The sequence below is a fragment of the Aphis gossypii genome, chromosome X (genome assembly GCF_020184175.1).
Source record: "Aphis gossypii isolate Hap1 chromosome X, ASM2018417v2, whole genome shotgun sequence".
NCBI lineage: Eukaryota > Metazoa > Arthropoda > Insecta > Hemiptera > Aphididae > Aphis > Aphis gossypii.
The window spans coordinates 27,358,356-27,379,051 of record NC_065533.1 but is presented as its reverse complement, the minus strand read 5'-3'; the positions used below and the strand labels follow the sequence as shown (position 1 = coordinate 27,379,051).

General features: G+C 26.9%; 1 protein-coding gene across 1 annotated transcript; it reads left to right on the top strand.

Annotated features, from left to right (window-relative positions):
• Positions 1-8,329: 8,329 nt before the first annotated feature.
• LOC114130115 (uncharacterized) lies at positions 8,330-19,798 on the top strand. The gene is given in 4 exon segments (XM_050207143.1): positions 8,330-8,828; positions 11,003-11,752; positions 18,569-18,887; positions 18,890-19,798. Coding segments are annotated over 4 exon segments (1,872 nt in total). The 5' UTR covers positions 8,330-8,384; the 3' UTR covers positions 19,249-19,798.
• Positions 19,799-20,696: the final 898 nt, after the last annotated feature.

Here is a 20,696-nt window from a genome sequence, read left to right as displayed (position 1 = left end):
ACACACATTGATATATCATATTATAAGAACTCCAGTCTGCCATTCAGGCGGCCAATTGCGTTATCATTGTGTCATTGTACGGACGGTAAGAGACTATGCAGATCGTCTGGTTAGTACGGTTAGACGGTTAGAGTATTTAAAAAAAAAAAAAAAAATTTTCATAAATATCACAAAATAATAGTGATCAGGAAAATGAAATAGGAGAACCAATTTTTGTCTCACTATCAAATGGAATAAACAAATTTAAGAAACCTCAATTAATTTTAGAATTAAATAAAAGAAATTTAAATAGTGTGGGAACAGTTGCAGAACTCAAAAATAGATTATTAAAATATTTAAACGGTGAATCTTTCTTGGACGATTTCGGAACAATAAATGAAAATTATCAAAACTTAAATAATCAAACCGAAACGAATAAAATGGATAGTAAAAAACTCTATTTTAAACCTAACATATTTTCTGATTCCTCATCTGATAGTATAGATAAATAATAATATACATAATATACCGCATCTATACTATCAGATGAGGAATCGGAAAATATGTTAGGTTTAAAATAGAGTTTTTTACTATCCATTTTATTCGTTTCGCTTTGATTATTTAAGTTTTGATAATTTTCATTTATAAAAAAATATCAAAGAGCAGCTTCTATTAATGGCTGGTCTGAACAGGAAAAATTGCAATACATACCTGCATTCTTAGAGGGCCCAGCACTAACTTTTTATGAAAACATCGAACATCAAAGTTTCAATAACTGGGCTGATTTAGAAAAAAAACTTCGAAATGAATTCGAGCACAATGCTCATAAAGATATACTTCGATTTTGACTCGAGAAAAGAAAACAATTAGACGATGAACTACCTATGGCATTTATTAATGAAATTGAATCACTTTGTAGACGTATAGATTCTGAAATGGCCCAACAAGAAATAACTAAATATATAATGAAGGGCCTTAAACCAAATATTGCGAGATACATTGGAATATTAGATAATTCAACACTAAAATTATTAAAAGACAATATAAGAAAAAACGAAATGGTAGAATTTGTGGTAACGGGTGAAACAAATCAATCGCCTTCCGAAATAAAAACTGACATAATCACCAATAAATTAAATCAAATTTCAAATAAATTCAATGAGAAAATAAATCTGCTTAATGAAAATAATAATAAATTTAAAAACAAAATGGAAAATATTATAAAACCCCAAATTCAAAATAATAATCTTAATAGGCCCAACAATTTTAAAAAGAATCGTAACTTTCTACCAAACAACAATATAAATAATAACAATATAAAAAAATGTAATATATGCTTTAAAAATAATCATACCACGGAATTTTGTTACTTTAAAAACAAAAATAATTCAAATAACAATGATAAAATGCAATGTACAATTTGTTCTAGAAATAATCATTCTACAGAAAATTGCTGATTTAAAAATAACCCGATTAATTGTCAATTATGTAATATGATAGGACATTCAGCACAAACTTGTAGAAAATTTTCAATTCAAAAAAACTAATAAATAGGTTAAACGTTAAACAGTTTTTCTGACACTCACTGTTACCCTTCATCGTCAGTTGAAAAACCAGTAACTACTTACAAAATTAATCATACTTCTGAACCGTTATTCATTCGTGCTAAACTTAATAATATTGATGTACCTATAACTATTGATACAGGGGCCAATATATGTTGTATAAGACACACGCTTGTACCCCCTGAAAATAAAATAATTAAAGAAAACATAATTTTATCAGGTCCAAACAATAACCCATTAACTGTCTATGGCTCCACAACAATTAAACTTAAAATCAATTCTCATGATTTTGAAACATCAGTATTTATTGTTAAAAATTTAACGTGCCATATAATAATAGGAAATATTTTTTTACACAGCAATAAGGCTATTATCAATTTTCATAATAACACTTTATTATTAAATGATTCAATCACAATACAAAATTATACTAATATATCTAAAACAAATATTAATAATATTAAAGAGAAAATAGCAGATATATTTCTTGTAGACTCTAACTACTCGATTGCACATTGCATATCTGCAGACTTAAAAATATCTAAAGGAATAGCATTTCGTATAAAAACAACATTTGGAAACACAACGCCTCAACTCGAAAAATTAAACCCACAAATAGGCGATGCAATTCCAATAAAAATCGGAAACAAAATAATTTATCACCTAGTAACAAAACAAAAATATTTTCATAAACCTAAATACGATGACATAAAACTCACTATTCAAAACTTAAAAAAATCAATGCAAAAATTACATGATTTCAAAATTGCTATTCCTACAATTGCCTCAGGTGTAGACAAATGTAATTGGGCAGTCATTAAACAATCAATTTTTAAAGAATTTTCAAATACAAATATCGATCTTCTCATTTGTCATAAAGATAAAACACATATAACTAATAATTGGAAAACTCATGAACATCAAAAGGTCATAAATTTAATACGCGACCATTACCATTCTCATAAAATAATTAAAAAATCAAATAATATTAATGACAGTTTCAATGATAAAATAAGAACACCCAATAATAATCTTAATAATAATATGAGTAAAATAATTAAAATAAATGACGATCATAATATGAAAATTGATATAAAAGATAGTAATACAATTAAATCAATTTTTGAAAGTTATAAGCCCGGAGAAAATGTAGCAGGCGATGGAAACTGTGGCATTTATGCTGTATGCAATGCTTTAAACGATAACAAATTAAATAAAATTACTTCTATAGCAGATATCTTACAATCATTGAATATTACACAGCTGCCTAATTATTGGATGTCTGATGACGAATTAGCCGCAATCGCTGATTATTATAATCACGATACTTATACTTACAATGACACTAATAAAACAGCAATTATCCGTCAAAAGAAAAATTATAATAATAGGCCCGCAATCGTTTTGTATAATGTCAATAAAAATACGCATTGGGTCCCCGGGACAAGAACAGATAAACCATCAAACAAAATACCACATAAACATATTGTCATCATGACATACCGCCTTTATAAAAATTAATAAATAACATTAAGAAAAATAATAGTATCAGTAATAATACACTTCCAAATGACTTTATAGATATCAAAAAACCTCTTGATAATAACAATAACATTAAATCAGTAAATACTTACACAAAAATATCAAACACAATTACGAATAATTACGATAACAAAGAAATAGTTATGGATAATGAGGGAACCGTAATTAATATATCCCAACATCTCGATAAATATCAACATAAAAAAGTAGTTGAATTATTAAAAAAATTCATTCACCTTTTTACAACTGACACCTCATACATAAAATGTGCTAATATAGATCCATGCGAAATAAAATTAAAACAAAATTATACGGATCATAAATTTAATGCACCCCACAGAGTTTCCCCTCAACAACGTGAAGAATTAAAAATACAATTAGACAAATTACTTAATGCAAATATCATTCGACCTATAACATCAAAATTTGCAGCTCCGGCCTTTTTAGTAAAAAAGAAGGAAAAAAGATCTTATAGGCTCATAGTTTCATATAAAGAACTAAATGATAGAGTAGAAACAGATCAATATCCTTTACCTAGAACTACAGATTTATTAAGAGCTCTAGAAGGATCAAAATATTTTTCATCTCTTGACCTTAATAATGGTTTTTTTCAATTACCTGTCAAAGAAGAAGACCAACATAAACTTGCATTTACGTCTTGTCATGGACTATTCACGTTCATCAGAATCCCACAAGGCCTAAAAGTTAGTTCAAGTATCTTTCAGAGAAAACTGAATGAAGCTTTTTCAGAATTATTATATAAATCTCTCGTAATATACATTGATGACTTAGCATCTTATGGCAAAGACTTTGAACAACCCTTAAATAATTTAATAATGCTTTATTAATAATGGATAAATTAAATTTTTCTCTTAAAACAAGTTAATGTTTCTTTTTTAATAACAAAATTGAATTACTCGGCCATATAATAACTCGTGAAGGTATCAAACCGATGGATAAAAATACAAAAGCAATAACTGAATTCAAACAACCAACAACTCAAAAAGAGGTTAGGTCATTTATAGGAATGTGCTCATATTACAGAAAACACGTAAAAGATTTCGCAAAAATAGCACACCCCCTCACTGAACTTATAAAAGGAGATAACAAAAAAATAGACTGGCAAATAGAACATGAAGAATCTTTTAAAAAATTAAAACAATATTTAATCTCTGAACCACTTCTAAAACACTTTGATGACGATAAACATGTTTTTCTAACAACAGATACTTCAATAACGGGTTTAGGAACCTATATTGAACAACCTGATAATAATAATATATTACATCCAGTAGGATATGCATCGCGTAAGTTATTGGCTAATGAAAAAACATATTCATCAACTACCCTAGAACTTTTAGGGCTGTGTTTTGGAATAACTTATTTCCGAGAATATTTATGGGGAAGACACTTAACTGTTTTCTGCAACAACATAAGTCTTCAATACTACAAAAATTTAAAAATTCCTACTGCTCGAATAGCTAGATTAACACTTAAATTATTAGATTTCGATTTTGATATAATTTACAAAAAAGGTAAAGAGAATTTAATAGCAGATGCTTTATCTAGAAATGCAGTTAATAAAATTGATGTAATAGTTGAAAATGAACATACAGAAATAAATTTAGATTTAGACAATATAAAAAAGGAACAAACTAAAGACAAATTTTGCTCTGATATAATTAAAACAATTATAGAACCAAATAACAAAAATATTTCTAAAAATATAAAAAGAAAAACACGAAGATTTACACTATTAAATACAATATTATACTACAAAAAATTTACCCCCCCTAAAAATGTCGTGCCAATTCTAGTAGTTCCAAAACCTTTAATTAATAATATATTAAAATCTTATCATGGATCACCTACGGGAGGTCATACAGGTTAGGGAGGTCATACAAGAACAATTCATAAAATACAAAATAAATATTACTGGGAAAATTTGGTTAAAGACACCAATGAATTTATAAAAACGTGCCATAAATGCCAAATAAATAAAAAATCAGAAGGCAAACCAATAGGTCAATTACAATTTATACAATTATCAAATAGACCATTAGATAGGCTAACGTTTGACTATTTAGATCCTTTAACTACCAGCAATAAAAAGAAATACGTATTAGTGGCTGAATGTAATAATACTAAATTTATTTTTACTAAAGCTGTTGCTTCAGCCTCCGCCGAATCAACAGTTAAATTTATCATTCAAATAGTATCTTATTGGGGATGTTTTCAAATATTTTCTTCTGATAGAGGTACTCATTTCAAAGATAAACTCGTAAATGATATATGTAACAATTTAGGAATAAAACAAGTTTTATCAACAAGTTATTCCCCCCAATCACAGGGGCTGGTCGAAAAAATTAATGGTGCTTACTACTTCACTAAAAAATTATATAGAAGATAATAATCAATCTAGATGATCTTACTATTTACCATACGTAACGTTAAGCTATAATGCTACTCCACAAACTAGTACAAAATATAGTCCTTTTTATTTAATGCATGGTTTTGAACTATATTTTCCAATCGACAATAAACGAATTCCAAATAATCTACCATATGATATAAAAAAGTCGTTAATTGAATTAAATGAAATACGTAATAAAATTCCCAGTATAGTGTCAGTAACTCAACAAAATCAAAAAAAATATCATGACAAATCGCATAAAATAATTAGTTTTAATCCGGGAAACTTAGTTCTTATTTAATTTCCATTTTCAGAAGTAGGGCAATCTCCGAAATTAGGTCTAAAATATAGAGGTCCTTTCAAAATTTTAGAGAAAATCAATGACCTAAATTATAAAGTCGAACTAATTTTAGATAATAAAGTAACTGAAGATATAATCCACGTTAGGCGCCTTAAATCATATCACTAAAGAGAAGATACAGATAATTAACTATCACTGCCAAAAAAAAAAAATAAATAAATAAATAAAATAAAATAAAAAAATAATAATAATAACAATTAATAAAATATCAAACGTGTAAAAATAAAATATAATAGGTAAGATAATAGAATTGTACAAAAATAATTTGATAACCACATACTCAAATCATTATAATAAACACTATATAATGTGAAAACATAATATATTTTTAAGTATATACAAATTATATGCGTATTGGATATGATTAATTAAATTTGATATCAATAAATAAAATAATACAAATATATTCATACCAATTCTTTTCAAATGTCCTAAATTCTTAGTATTAAATATTAAGAAATTATAACAATGTATATAAATATATAATAATAATACGTGTTAAAAACATATGAATAAAATAAATGAAATATTAAAATAAAAAAGAATGCATAAGCATAGTACATTTTTGTAAAAAAAAAAATAATAATTAATAATTAATATTATGGTCATTGAAATTTAAAAAAAAAAAAAAAAAAAGGAGAAAAACAACAAATACGATAACTAACATAGTAGGATAATAAATATTATAAAGTATATGAAAATCACAAAAAAACATAATACTCCTTATAAGTTATAAAAGTATAACAAAAAAAAAGAAAAACTTTAATTTTAACTCAATAACAATTTACACAATTATAGCACGTAACATAAATTATATATAATTATTTATTAGTATTAAAACTATCTATATTATATTATATACGTTTTAGAAACCATTGTATTCTACTTTATACATTTATAAATTGTAAAACAGAATTTCACATTCAACATTAAACAAAAGCAAAATGAAGTTCACACATCTACTATTACTATTGCAATTACACATGGCACATGTTTTTATCGCATATGACTGTAATGGACCAAAAATCAATATAAAATCATTTAATACCTAGTCTCTTTGTGGAACCATGCGAACCACCATCAGAAATCCACACCCAATTAATTCAAAGAATTCAACTCCTACAAAAAACAGATACCTATCTAACACCCTATAAAACATGCTCAATAATAATAAACTACTTTATAAGTAGATGTTCACTTTTAGAAGATGCTCAAATGGTTGACAATGGATTCTTCAAAGAAATACTTGAATTAGGTAGTGCTCGGTACTCTGAAATACTCCAAAACATTCGGTTTAAGCATAAAACTAATAGCAGGAATATTTACAAGCGTCACTCACTTCATTATGCACAACGCAAGGAAAGAAGAACAACAACAAAAACAGCATAAACAACAAGATCAACCACTATTAATTTTAAATCAAAATCACAATTCACAAGGCAGAATCAACAAATCAATCATATATTCAAAACAAAAAACCATATAATATCCAAACATCAGAAAATTATCTATATAAACAAGTTGAAAAGTTTGAAATCCAATTACACAGTCATATGCATAATCCATATAAATGCCAAGAAATATAATCAACTCAAGTCTCAACCGAGTGAACCTTTTAAAAAAAAAAAACATTATGTATCTAATTCTATAATTTTCATTGTTTAACTTTCATGCTTTAATGGTTTAAAATGATATGTTATCATTAACTTTTGATGCGAGGACGCATCACAAAAAGGCTAGTGTAAATGTAATGATGTGCGTTTAAGCCATCATATCTTTTTTAAATTTAAAGTATATAAGAAAATAATTATAATAATTATTAGTCATTAAGATTTTGTACACACACATACACACACACATTGATATATCATATAATAAGAACTCCAGTCTGCCATTCAGGTGGCCAATTGCGTTATCATTGTGTCATTGTACGGACGGTAAGAGACTACGCAGATCGTCTGGACACTAAGACATAGTTAATTAATTATTAACGTTTTTAATAATAATTTAATATATATATATATATTAATGTGTGTAAAAAAAGGGTTAAATAAAATTAACAAATAGTGATTCAAAGAAAAAAGTCTTTTTATAAATCGGTCACCTCATTTCACATATCAGATGCAAGCCACGGTTTCAACGAACAAGTCGACACGGAAATCAGAGAGGTAATATACTAATATTTATTAACTAAGTTATGGTTAATTAATAAATAATGAATTTAGAAATATGTAATCTCCTACCATTAACTAAGTAATCCTTTTTCTATCATTACAATACATAATTGTTTACAAAATAAATACTTAAAACATATCATGATTACACTAAAGAAATTAGCGTATCATGCTTGCGATCAAAGAGATAAACACTAGTATAACACTGTTCCCAAAATAAATATTGAAAGTTGTTGTGATTATTTTATTCAAATAACCAAGGAAAGAAAAATGTAAGAAATACAACTACTGTATTATGCACCACTGCCTCAAAATATGGACATTTGGATTGCTTGATATTTGCTCGTCAGATGCAATGTTCTTGGCACAGCCGGACATGTAGAGTAGCAGCCAAAAATGGCCATCTGGAATGTTTAAAATATGCTCATGAACATGGTTGTTTATGGGATTATTTTACCAGTTACAATGCAGCAGAAAACGGACATTTTCACTGTTTGAAGTATGCTCCTGATAATAATTGTCCATCGAGAAACGTTGTAACCTATGTTGCCGCAGATAGGGGAAATCTTAACTGCTTAAGATACGCTCATGAAAAAAGAGGTCCATCGTATAATGTAATAGCCTTTTTTGCTGCCTCGGGAGGACACCTTAACTGTTTAAAATACATTCACGAAAAAGGATTGCCAAGGGATGAAAATGTATGTAATGCATCTTACAGTAATAAACATTTAGATTGTTTAGAATATGCTCGTAAACATGGGTGTCCTATGGATAGATTTACACGCAAGCGTATTGTCAATGATAAATGATTAGAAAAAACAACAAAAATGATGATTTTAAATTCAAAGAAATGAAATTACTCATAATAGTTCTACTGTTATTTTAAGTATTGTAGATAGCAGTCAATAAATTTATAATTATTGTTTCTTTTACGGAATTATATTATGTATATATTATTTATATTATATCATACTTTTAATCAGACGTGGTTATTGGTCAAAGAATTGCGAAAATCAAAACATGATAATTATTGATGAAAAATTCTTTGCGAAACGAACAAATACCAACAGTTTATGATAATTGTATGGACATTCAACATGTTTAATCTGGAAACACTGTCTCTCCAAATCTTCATACTATTGTCTATTAACATTAATCTTTATAATATCACCATTCGGCATTCTCCAGTTATCAGTCAAAAATCAACGCTAAAATCGCATACGGGCATACGTATTAATTAAATATTTATAGTTTAATATTCATAATTTAATTCTGGATTTGTTGCGTTTTACAATACGTTAGATTATTATATGTATTAATGATAGAAACGTTCTCATTCTATAACCCATATAATTTTTTAAAAAAAGGTATGTACAATGTTTTTTACTTATTGATTAGCTGTACGAAAATGCCCAAATGATTTGGTTTTTAATGTCATGTTTATTGACTGATTCTCACCTTGTTAGGACCTCTAAATTACTATTTTCCAGAATTTTTTTTAATAGTTCAATAGGTAATTGATTTCAACCACTTGATTGAAACCTTAAACTAGTCCTATACAATACTATCAATTGCCATGTGCTTTAGTTATTTGTACTATGTAATATTAATTAAACTGTGACATAGGATTGAATACAGAAAATACAACATCTGTAGATACTTATACATCTATTCATATACTTGGGTTCAATTTCCATTTTATTGGTATAATCGATTGGTAGCGATATCAACCAAAGTCTAATGTTATTGTGTATTAAAAATATACTCTACATAGGATGCACAGGAAGTTAATTTATTCTAAATGAACAAATTAATATAATACAATAACTTAATCAATGTAATGCACATAAGCAATACAGTATTTCAGCAAGCGACTAAAGATCATGTACACTTACCATTTTGTACTATTAGAACACAGCGACTTGTCTAGCTTGACGACCCAGACATAGTTTTAGGTAGAAAAATTGATTTTGTCAATATGCCCATTTTTTTAAATAATCATAAATTTATTCAGGTATTCATTTATTGATTTAACATAATTCAAGTCTAAACTTTGACAGTTTTTCAACATCTACTGGATTTAAATATATCAAACCTCTTTAATAATTTCTGGTCCGTTTTTTATTACCAGCTGCGAGCTCAAGTCAGAATTTAGGCCAATTTTATGTTAATGACAAGCCATTGTAATATATATATAAGCATTTATTAAACCGTTTTCAAAATCTATAAAAATAATATTTGATTTGAATTCATTACATAGCTTATTTATTGATTGAATATTTTTTTTATTTGTTAACAAACAAAGTATTTAAGGAACATGATGACATTATTTGTTACCATAAAAATAATATGAAAAGATGACAGCAAACTAAGCATGAAAACTAAATGAAAGTGTATACATTTTATAAAATACAAAATATAAATAAATAAATGTGAATACTATTTAAATTATTTCCAAGATTATTTCTATTACCTATTTTAGAAGAATTAACATAAGTGTAAAACGGTAACAAAATTTATGTTATATAAATACAACATGAACAATCTGGGTCCAGCAGAATTAATTTTATATTATTAGATTAAAATTATCTGTTATCATACACAAAGCTTAATTTTCATTGGAATACATGGTATATCTAATAACTTAGAACTTAGTACTTGGTGTTCATTTATGCATTAAAAAATTGACAATAATTAAATTTGGATTTATTTTTAAGAATATACACTCATTATGTATTTGTTATAATGAATGAATAATGAATTACAGTTTTTTTTAAATTTTTTTTCAGATTATACATTTGTTGTGGTACTGTAATACATAAATCGGATAATATATGGTGAACATGCAGTTTTTTAGGGAATAAAAATTTGCAAATTTCTGTTGATAATTTATAAATCTAAACATTTTATAATTCTCTATTTGATATAATATATCTCTTAAACAAATAATTGCTTATTAAATTATTAGTTAAAACATATTATCATGTTTACACTAAAGAAATTGGCGTATCATGCCTGCGATCAAAGAGATAAACACTGGTATAACACTGTTCCCAATAATGTTCCCAAAATCAATATTGAAATTTGTTGTGATTATCTTATTCAAATAACCAAGGGGAAGAAAAGTGTAAGAAATACAACTACTGTGTTATGCACCACTGCCTCAAAATATGGACATTTGGATTGCTTAATATTTGCTCATCAGATGCAATGTTCTTGGGACAGCCGGACATGTAGAGTAGCAGCCAAAAATGGTCATCTAGAATGTTTAAAATATGCTCATGAACATGGTTGTTTATGGGATTATTTTACCAGTTACGATGCAGCAGAAAATGGACATTTTCACTGTTTGAAGTATGCTCCTGATAATAATTGTCCATCGAGAAACGTTGTAACCTATGTTGCCGCAGCCAGGGGAAATCTTAACTGCTTAAGATACGCTCATGAAAAAAGAGGTCCATCGTATAATGCAATAGCCTTTTTTGCTGCCTCGGGAGGACACCTTAACTGTTTAAAATATGTTCACGAAAAAGGATTGCCATGGGATGAAAGTGTATGTAAAGCATCTTACAGTAATAAACATTTAGATTGTTTAGAATATGCTCGTAAACATGGGTGTCCTATGGATAGATTTACACGCAAGTGTATTGTCAATGATAAAGGATTAGAAAAAACAACAAAAATGATGATTTTAAATTCAAAAAGAAATGAAATTACAGTAGAACCTTGATTATCCGTCCCCCGATTAACTGTCTTTCTCGGTTAACCGTCAGGCCACACTTGCACTGACTACTTGTGTGTTGTAGTAAAATCTTATTACTTCGCGTATGCAAGTATGTATGTTAATTGTAAATAATAAAAAATAATAACAATAATGTACCAATAAGTAATAGTTCCTTACTACAGCGGTTCTCAACCTTTTTGTATTCGCGTACCACCTACACAGCTTGAAAATTTTTACTTACCACCTGACCATATTTTTGCTTTTTTTTTGATTACTAATAATTAATATGTTTATATTTTTTATAAAGGGAGATTTTCTTCGCGTACCACCTATGAGCTTGCCATGTAACACTAGTGGTATGCGTACCACAGTTTGAGAACCGCTGCCTTACTATATCAATATGCATGTTATAATTAAAGAAATGAAATTACTCATAATAGTTCTACTGTTATTTTAAGTATTGTAGATAGCAGTCAATAAATTTATAATTATTGTTTCTTTTAATATTTTGGATTTGACTGAAATTATTTAATATTCATAATAATATGTTAAGATACAAATAAGTATAATACTGTGTAAAATTAATATTCTTTCTCTAAAAAAAATATATGTATTACGGTATATAGTTGATATTTCATTATTAATTTACTGTCTTTTATTCAATATTTGTTTTGATTATTCAATGTTATATTAATTTTTCCATTTTTATTTTTATTTTTTTTAATATTACTATGATATTAAAATAAGTTTTATTGTGCATATTATGTTTATAATTAAATACATTTTTTCATTTTTTGTACTAATATAAGTGTATGTATCAAACTATAAGTTTTTATATCTATATAATATATAGTACTATATTGTATACTCAATGATAATACTCATGATAGGTATCTTTTATATGGTTATAAAAGTTGTGTAATAATGAATTAAATTAAGGTTTTTTTTATGTATTTTATTGATTATCATATTTATATGGGTTGGTATGTCACAAAAATTGTATAGATGAAGTGTACCGCATAGTTAAAAATATTGAAAACTATTGCACTTTTAAAGGTACTGTAACCATGCTATAAACTACAATAGTTATCATTATTCATTAGCATATTGTAATTGTATAATAGTTGATGATAACGATTTCTATATAATCCATAATGCTCTAAAGTTCAATAATACTCCAAGTATACAGGTCACTCGGCGACCTTATGCAAAAATATAACAAAAGTGTTGTACATGTTGTACGACCCATAATTGATAATATAATATGATAATTATTTCTATCATGGTACGAACATTGACTTATAGACTTGCATAAGTCTATGCCACGGACTAAGATAGAATGGACTGGTAACGGTAGGGACGGCGAGGTGGTGGGGTCTGATCCCCAAATGTTTCTGCCCCGCTACACTGCACATCTATCACAAGTACACTATGTTCAACGCTATCTAGTGATAATAATATACGATAGAAAAGTAAATAGTGGTCCCATATAGGTTATTATAATACACTATAATATTTTTCCATAGATGGCGCTGAATGTAGTGTACTCTGGTACCTTGTCTAGAGAAACATTTGTGTCACACTGATAAGACATTCGATATCAGTCCATTCTATCTTAGTCCGTGGTCTATGCTCTCACGTCACTAATCGCCTTATTTACTTTACCATATTATTACCTTGATATTTTATTATTATGCTTTAACATTCAATAATGATGTTTGTTAGTACCGCTGAATATGAATTTGTATGCTCACACGTATATTTTAATAGGTGGGCATTTCGATCATACATCAACAACGGTGTTACACAAATAACGTTAATAAAAGTATATTAATCATACAAATAAATAATTTGTAATTTATAAAATGTTTCTATAATTCTCTTACTGATTTCTATAACCTATTCAAACATTTGTTTATTATTTAAAGATTTAATAAACGCTGTGGCTAAAGTCACGGACACCGTGAATATAATGCATTCACGGACATTCAGTGAGCAGATGCGCAAAATCATGCTTTTTTATCACGTCCGGATTTGTTATCATTATTTAATAATCATTAATTGTGTACGGTGTACCTACTAATCGTATACGTATTTATTTAATAATTAAGACGATTTTAAATTATTAATTAATATTTTAATAGGTGTTAACTATTCGTCAACATAGCATGAATAAATTATAAAAACGATTTAATCTATAACACTTCGTTTATTACAATAACTTTAACAAACACATTAAAATAATAACACAAAGAAAACGCGTAGCACAACTCACTGCACAAGTACTAAGTAGACTACTGAGACAGTGAGACTACAGTACTACACACAAGTTACTCATTAACTCACTCTACGCCACGACACACTCCTGTCTGCTGGACGCTGGCCGCTGTCCACCAAGACAACGCTACTCGGTAGCCTCGCTCGACCCATCATCATTCTTAAATGGTAGGGGACGGTCCCGCGTCGGCAAGACCGACCTGCCATCTAGGGGAGTTGACATAACTATTTTAAATTATTATTTAAATATTCACTATGCGTATGGGCGATGTTTTAAAATTTATGCCGATTTTGAAGTTGCTATAAGTCATTATAAAAACCTTCGTTGACTTTTATATAGAAGGCTCAAAAACGTACAAGTCACAAATTCAACGCTACTCGAAACTGAAAAATTCTCTTGAGCAGTTAAAATATTATTATGCGAAACTGCCAACTGGCATGGGGTTCTTTTAGGAAAATACAGTTTTGTCAAGATCTGCGTAGTACTTCAAAAGTAATTTTTTTTAATATTTTAAAATATTAATATTAAAAATAAAAAATAAAAATTATAAAAATTTAATTAAAATTTAATATTAATATATTTTTTTTAAATATGTAAATACAATTATTTTGTACATTTATATAAATAATAAATATACTATTATAAAATACCTATGTGTTATTATTATTTGTTTTAATTACAATAGATTTATCTATAGGTTAGGTGTGATTTTAATTTATTGTTAAATTTGATCTCTTTACGCATCATTAAATTATCATATATAATCATGGTAAGAAAATAAGGTAATGACTATTTACTACTACGTTTAATTTTATATATTCTGTGATATTAATTTATACAATTTATATACAATTATAGTTTAATGAAGTATAACTAACATAATAATTGTGATTCAAAACATAATATTATTTTATTTTTTCATAATAATTATACAATACAAATTAAAATGTGAAATTCTAACATAAGTGCTTAAAAGTTAAAACAAATAAATAATAATAATTGTACTCAAACATGAACTACTTTTTTCAACTTTTTATTTTTTGAACATTTATACTGGTTGAATAAATCATTGCACTTCTCCACGTAGCAATTAATACTTATGTTTAAAAATGTGTATTGCAGTCTTTGCATATACTTAGTGAGTACCTTTTACAGACATGGGTTATTATTAGTTTAAGATCCTTTTTTAAATTACATTTTTTATTTAGAAGAAAGTTTTCAATGTTTGCATGAAAGAGTGCAGAAACATGTTTAGTAAACTCCAATGTTTTGGCATGAGGATAAAGTAAACTACAGCTTTCATATTCTTTTATACCAATGTGTGTATTATCAAGATCAAATTTTTTTAACATATGCATTGGACTGCATTTTGTTGGAGTTTTTTTAAATTTTGACACAGTCTTTAATGATGGGCCTGGAAAATGTATTCATTTTGGCATGAATTGTCTGTCTAGATGTCATAAATTAAGTTCAAAATCGTTATTACAATAACTTATTATCGTACTTTTAAGAAATGCAGTTGATGGTAAATTAATTGATGGTACTGATCCATATCTTAACCTAAAGTACATACTTAATAATTAAGTTCTTAATTATACACAATAAGTTCTTGTCAATAGATTTATTGTTAGAATATATAGGGAATTTGTATTCTACTAACATAGGTCTGCCTGCATTGGCTAATGGCTATATAATCATCCTTTGTAAAGTGAATCGAACAAATCGAATAACTTTTTGTCAAAATCTAAGGGTCCACATGTTTCTAATAATTTACTATTTTTTTTTTGTTTTGGGCCAATTCTATCCATTTTTGACAACTATAAATTATAATTAGGTCAGCAAAAATTATTATAGTTATTTTTTTATACATACAACTTAATAAATAACTAGATTATTTAGGTGCATAATATACCTACATGTTTAAATCTTTCGGGAATTTCTGAAATGAAATCGTAGAAGGTGATGTCATACCATAAACTTTACAGTTAGATACTGCACAGACTTTTTTGGATACTATTATTACTGTGTAATTCACTATTTTATCATTTATTACTACAATACTATTATAAGAATTAACACTATTGTAAGTATTTCCGATATTATGGACTAAATACTATATTTAGTATTTTAACATACAACAATTATAGTCATATTTACATATTTATGATGAATAATAAACAATATTATATATTATAATAATATAGTAATAAATTATAATTAATAGATAGTCAAAAAAAACGGGAACTTCTACTAGATTAAGGAGTAAAATAGGCAACCATTATAACAATCTCGGGGGGAAATGATAATAATTTGTTCGCCACCATTTTAGTAGTTTAGTACTGAGTGTCCTGTAATATCGTACATAGTATTTGATCCCATCTATCTCAGTGGGCTGAGCGAATTTAAAACCAGATGAAATTGATAATAACTGCTTGCGCCAAAAGGTAATTGTAATTAGGTAATTTGTTTTGGTTAATAAACCTCCCCTTTTGTATTGGGAGACGTATATAAAGGTTTCATTTTACACATTAACACCTATATTACAAATAGAAAAAATAAATATTTTATAGTAATATTAAAAATATTATACAAACCTACCTAAGGTTAGGTACTAATACCAACAGTTTATGATAATTGTCTGGACATTCAACATGTTTAATCTGGAAACACTGTCTCTCCAAATCTTCATACTATTGTCTATTAACATTTATCTTTATATCACCATTCGGCATTCTCCAGTTATCAGTCAAAAATCAACGCTAAAATCGCATACGTATTAATTAAATATTTATAGTTTAATATTCATAATTTAATTCTGGATTTGTTGCGTTTTACAATACGTTAGATTATTATATGTATTAATGATAGAAACGTTCTCATTCTATAACCCATATAATTTTTTAAAAAAAGGTATGTACAATGTTTTTTACTTATTGATTAGCTGTACGAAAATGCCCAAATGATTTGGTTTTTAATGTCATGTTTATTGACTGATTTTCACCTTGTTAGGACCTCTAAATTACTATTTTCCAGAAATTTTTTTTAATAGTTCAATAGGTAATTGATTTCAACCACTTGATTGAAACCTTAAACTAGTCCTATACAATACTATCAATTGCCATGTGCTTTAGTTATTTGTACTATGTAATATTAATTAAACTGTGACATAGGATTGAATACAGAAAATACAACATCTGTAGATACTTATACATCTATTCATATACTTGGGTTCAATTTCCATTTTATTGGTATAATCGATTGGTAGCGATATCAACCAAAGTCTAATGTTATTGTGTATTAAAAATATACTCTACATAGGATGCACAGGAAGTTAATTTATTCTAAATGAACAAATTAATATAATACAAAATCAATAATACAATAACTTAATCAATGTAATGCACATAAGCAATACAGTATTTCAGCAAGCGACTAAAGATCATTTACACTTACCATTTTGTACTATTAGAACACAGCGACTTGTCTAGCTTGACGATCCAGACATAGTTTTAGGTAGAAAAATTGATTTTGTCAATATGAATATTTTTTTAAATAATCATAAAATTTATTCAGGTGTTCATCTATTGATTTAACATAGTTCAAGTTTAAACTTTGACAGTTTTTCAACATCTACTGGATTTAAATATATCAAACCTCTTTAATAATTTCTGGTTCCTTTTTTTATTACCAGCTGCGAGCTCAAGTCAGAATTTAGGCCAATTTTATGTTAATGACAAGCCATTGTAATATATATATAAAAGCATTTATTAAACCGTTTTCAAAATCTATAAAAATAATGTTTGATTTTAATTCATTACATAGCTTATTTATTGATTGAATATTTTTTTTTATTTTTTAACAAACAAAGTATTTAAGGAACATGATGACATTATTTGTTACCATAAAAATAATATGAAAAAATGACAGCAAACTAAGCATAACAACTAAATAAAAGTGTATACATTTTATAAAATACAAAATATAAATAAATAAATGTGAATACTATTTAAATTATTTCCAAGATTATTTCTATTACCTATTTTAGAAGAATTAACATAAGTGTAAAACGGTAACAAAATTTATGTTATATAAATACAACATGAACAATCTGGGTCCAGCAGAATTAATTTTATATTATAAGATTAAAATTATCTGTTATCATACACAAAGCTTAATTTTCATTGGAATACATGGTATATCTAATAACTTAGAACTTAGTACTTGGTGTTCATTTATGCATTAAAAAATTGACAATAATTAAATTTGGATTTATTTTTTAAGAATATACACTCATTATGTATTTGTTATAATGAATGAATAATGAATTACAGTTTTTTTTAAATTTTTTTTCAGATTATACATTTGTTGTGGTACTGTAATACATAAATCGGATAATATATGGTGAATATGCAGTTTTTTAGGGAATAAAAACTTGCAAATTTCTGTTGATAATTTATAAATCTAAACATTTTATAATTCTCTATTTGATATAATATATCTCTTAAACAAATAATTGCTTATTAAATTATTAGTTAAAACATATTATCATGTTTACACTAAAGAAATTGGCGTATCATGCCTGCGATCAAAGAGATAAACACTGGTCTAACACTGTTCCCAATAATGTTCCCAAAATCAATATTGAAAGTTGTTGTGATTATCTTATTCAAATAACCAAGAGGAAGAAAAGTGTAAGAAATACAACTACAGTGTTATGCACCACTGCCTCAAAATATGGACATTTGGATTGCTTGATATTTGCTCGTCAGATGCAATGTTCTTGGGACAGCCGGACATGTAGAGTAGCAGCCAAAAATGGTCATCTAGAATGTTTAAAATATGCTCATGAACATGGTGTTTATGGGATTATTTTACCAGTTACGATGCAGCAGAAAACGGACATTTTCACTGTTTGAAGTATGCTCCTGATAATAATTGTCCATCGAGAAACGTTGTAACCTATGTTGCCGCAGCCAGGGGAAATCTTAACTGCTTAAGATACGCTAATGAAAAAGGATTGCCATGGGATGAAAGTGTATGTAAAGCATCTTACAGTAATAGACATTTAGATTGTTTAGAATATGCTCGTAAACATGGGTGTCCTATGGATAGATTTACACGCAAGTGTATTGTCAATGATAAAGGATTAGAAAAAACAACAAAAATGATGATTTTAAATTCAAAAAGAAATGAAATTACAGTAGAACCTTGATTATCCATCCCCCGATTAACTGTCTTTCTCGGTTAACCGTCAGGTCACACTTGCACTGACTACTTGTGTGTTGTAGTAAAATCTTATTACTTCGCGTATGCAAGTATGTATGTTAATTGTAAATAATAAAAAATAATAACAATAAGTAATAGTTCCTTACTATATCAATATGCATGTTATAATTATTAAAAAAATAATAAAAAATATGTACGTATGTTAAAAAAATGTTTGTTGCTCGCTTAACCGTCTTTTCGATTATCCGTCACAGCTCTGGTCCCTAGACTGACTGTTAATCAAGGTTCTACTGTACTCATTAAATAGTTCTACTGTTATTTTAAGTATTGTAGATAGCAGTCAATAAATTTATAATTATTGTTTCTTTTAATATTTTGAATTTGACTGAAATTATTTAATATTCATAATAATATGTTAAGATACAATTAAGTATAATATTGTGTACAATTAATATTCTTTCTCTAAAAAAAATATATGTATTACGGTATATAGTTGATGTTTCATTATTAATTTACTGTCTTTTATTCAATATTAATTGTTTTGATTATTCAATGGTATATTAATTTTTCCATTTTTATTTTTATTTTTTTTATATTACTGTGATATTAAAATAAGTTTTATTGTGTATATTATGTTTATAATTAAATACATCTTTTCATTTTTTGTACTAATATAAGTGTATGTATCAAACTATAAGTTTTTATATGTATATAATATATAGTACTTCATTGTGTACTCAATGATAATACTCATGATAGGTATCTTTTATATTGTTATAAAAGTTGTGTAATAATGAATTAAGGTAAGGTGTTTTTTATGTATTGCCATATTGCTACTATAATATACTATTATTATATTCAATTGTGTTATTGATGATTTAATTGAAACATGTTTGAAGTATTTAAAATTTTATGTGTATGAGTTTAAGTACTTTAAAAGGATGTTGTATCTACATGTGTTATCTTTACCTTACTTACAAATAATACAACAAATTATAGATTTAGAATTTCTAATTTTTATGTTCAGCTTAAAAGTCATATAAAATTATTCAAGCTACATCAGTGTCAAGTGAAAAAGTTTTCTCTAAAAGTGGACAAATCTTATCATATTGTATCGTGTAAAAGTTAACCTACTAAAACTGAAGTGAGAAACAAATTGCTTACTATTAACAAATTAACTAATGGCAAGAACATTATGTATTAAGTTTTGTATTATGTATTAAGCCAATAAAATTCATGATAAACTCCATACATTTCACAATGTACAATATATGAATTGGTGTAAGTAAAGAAGAAAACCACATTATTGTAGCTGAGTGAATTTAGACAACTAGAGACTTGCTTAACAGTGATTACTGATTAGTGAAACTTAAAATTAATTTTATTATCATCTATTTACCTTTATAGTTTTCGTTTTTAGCTTTAGCTGTATTA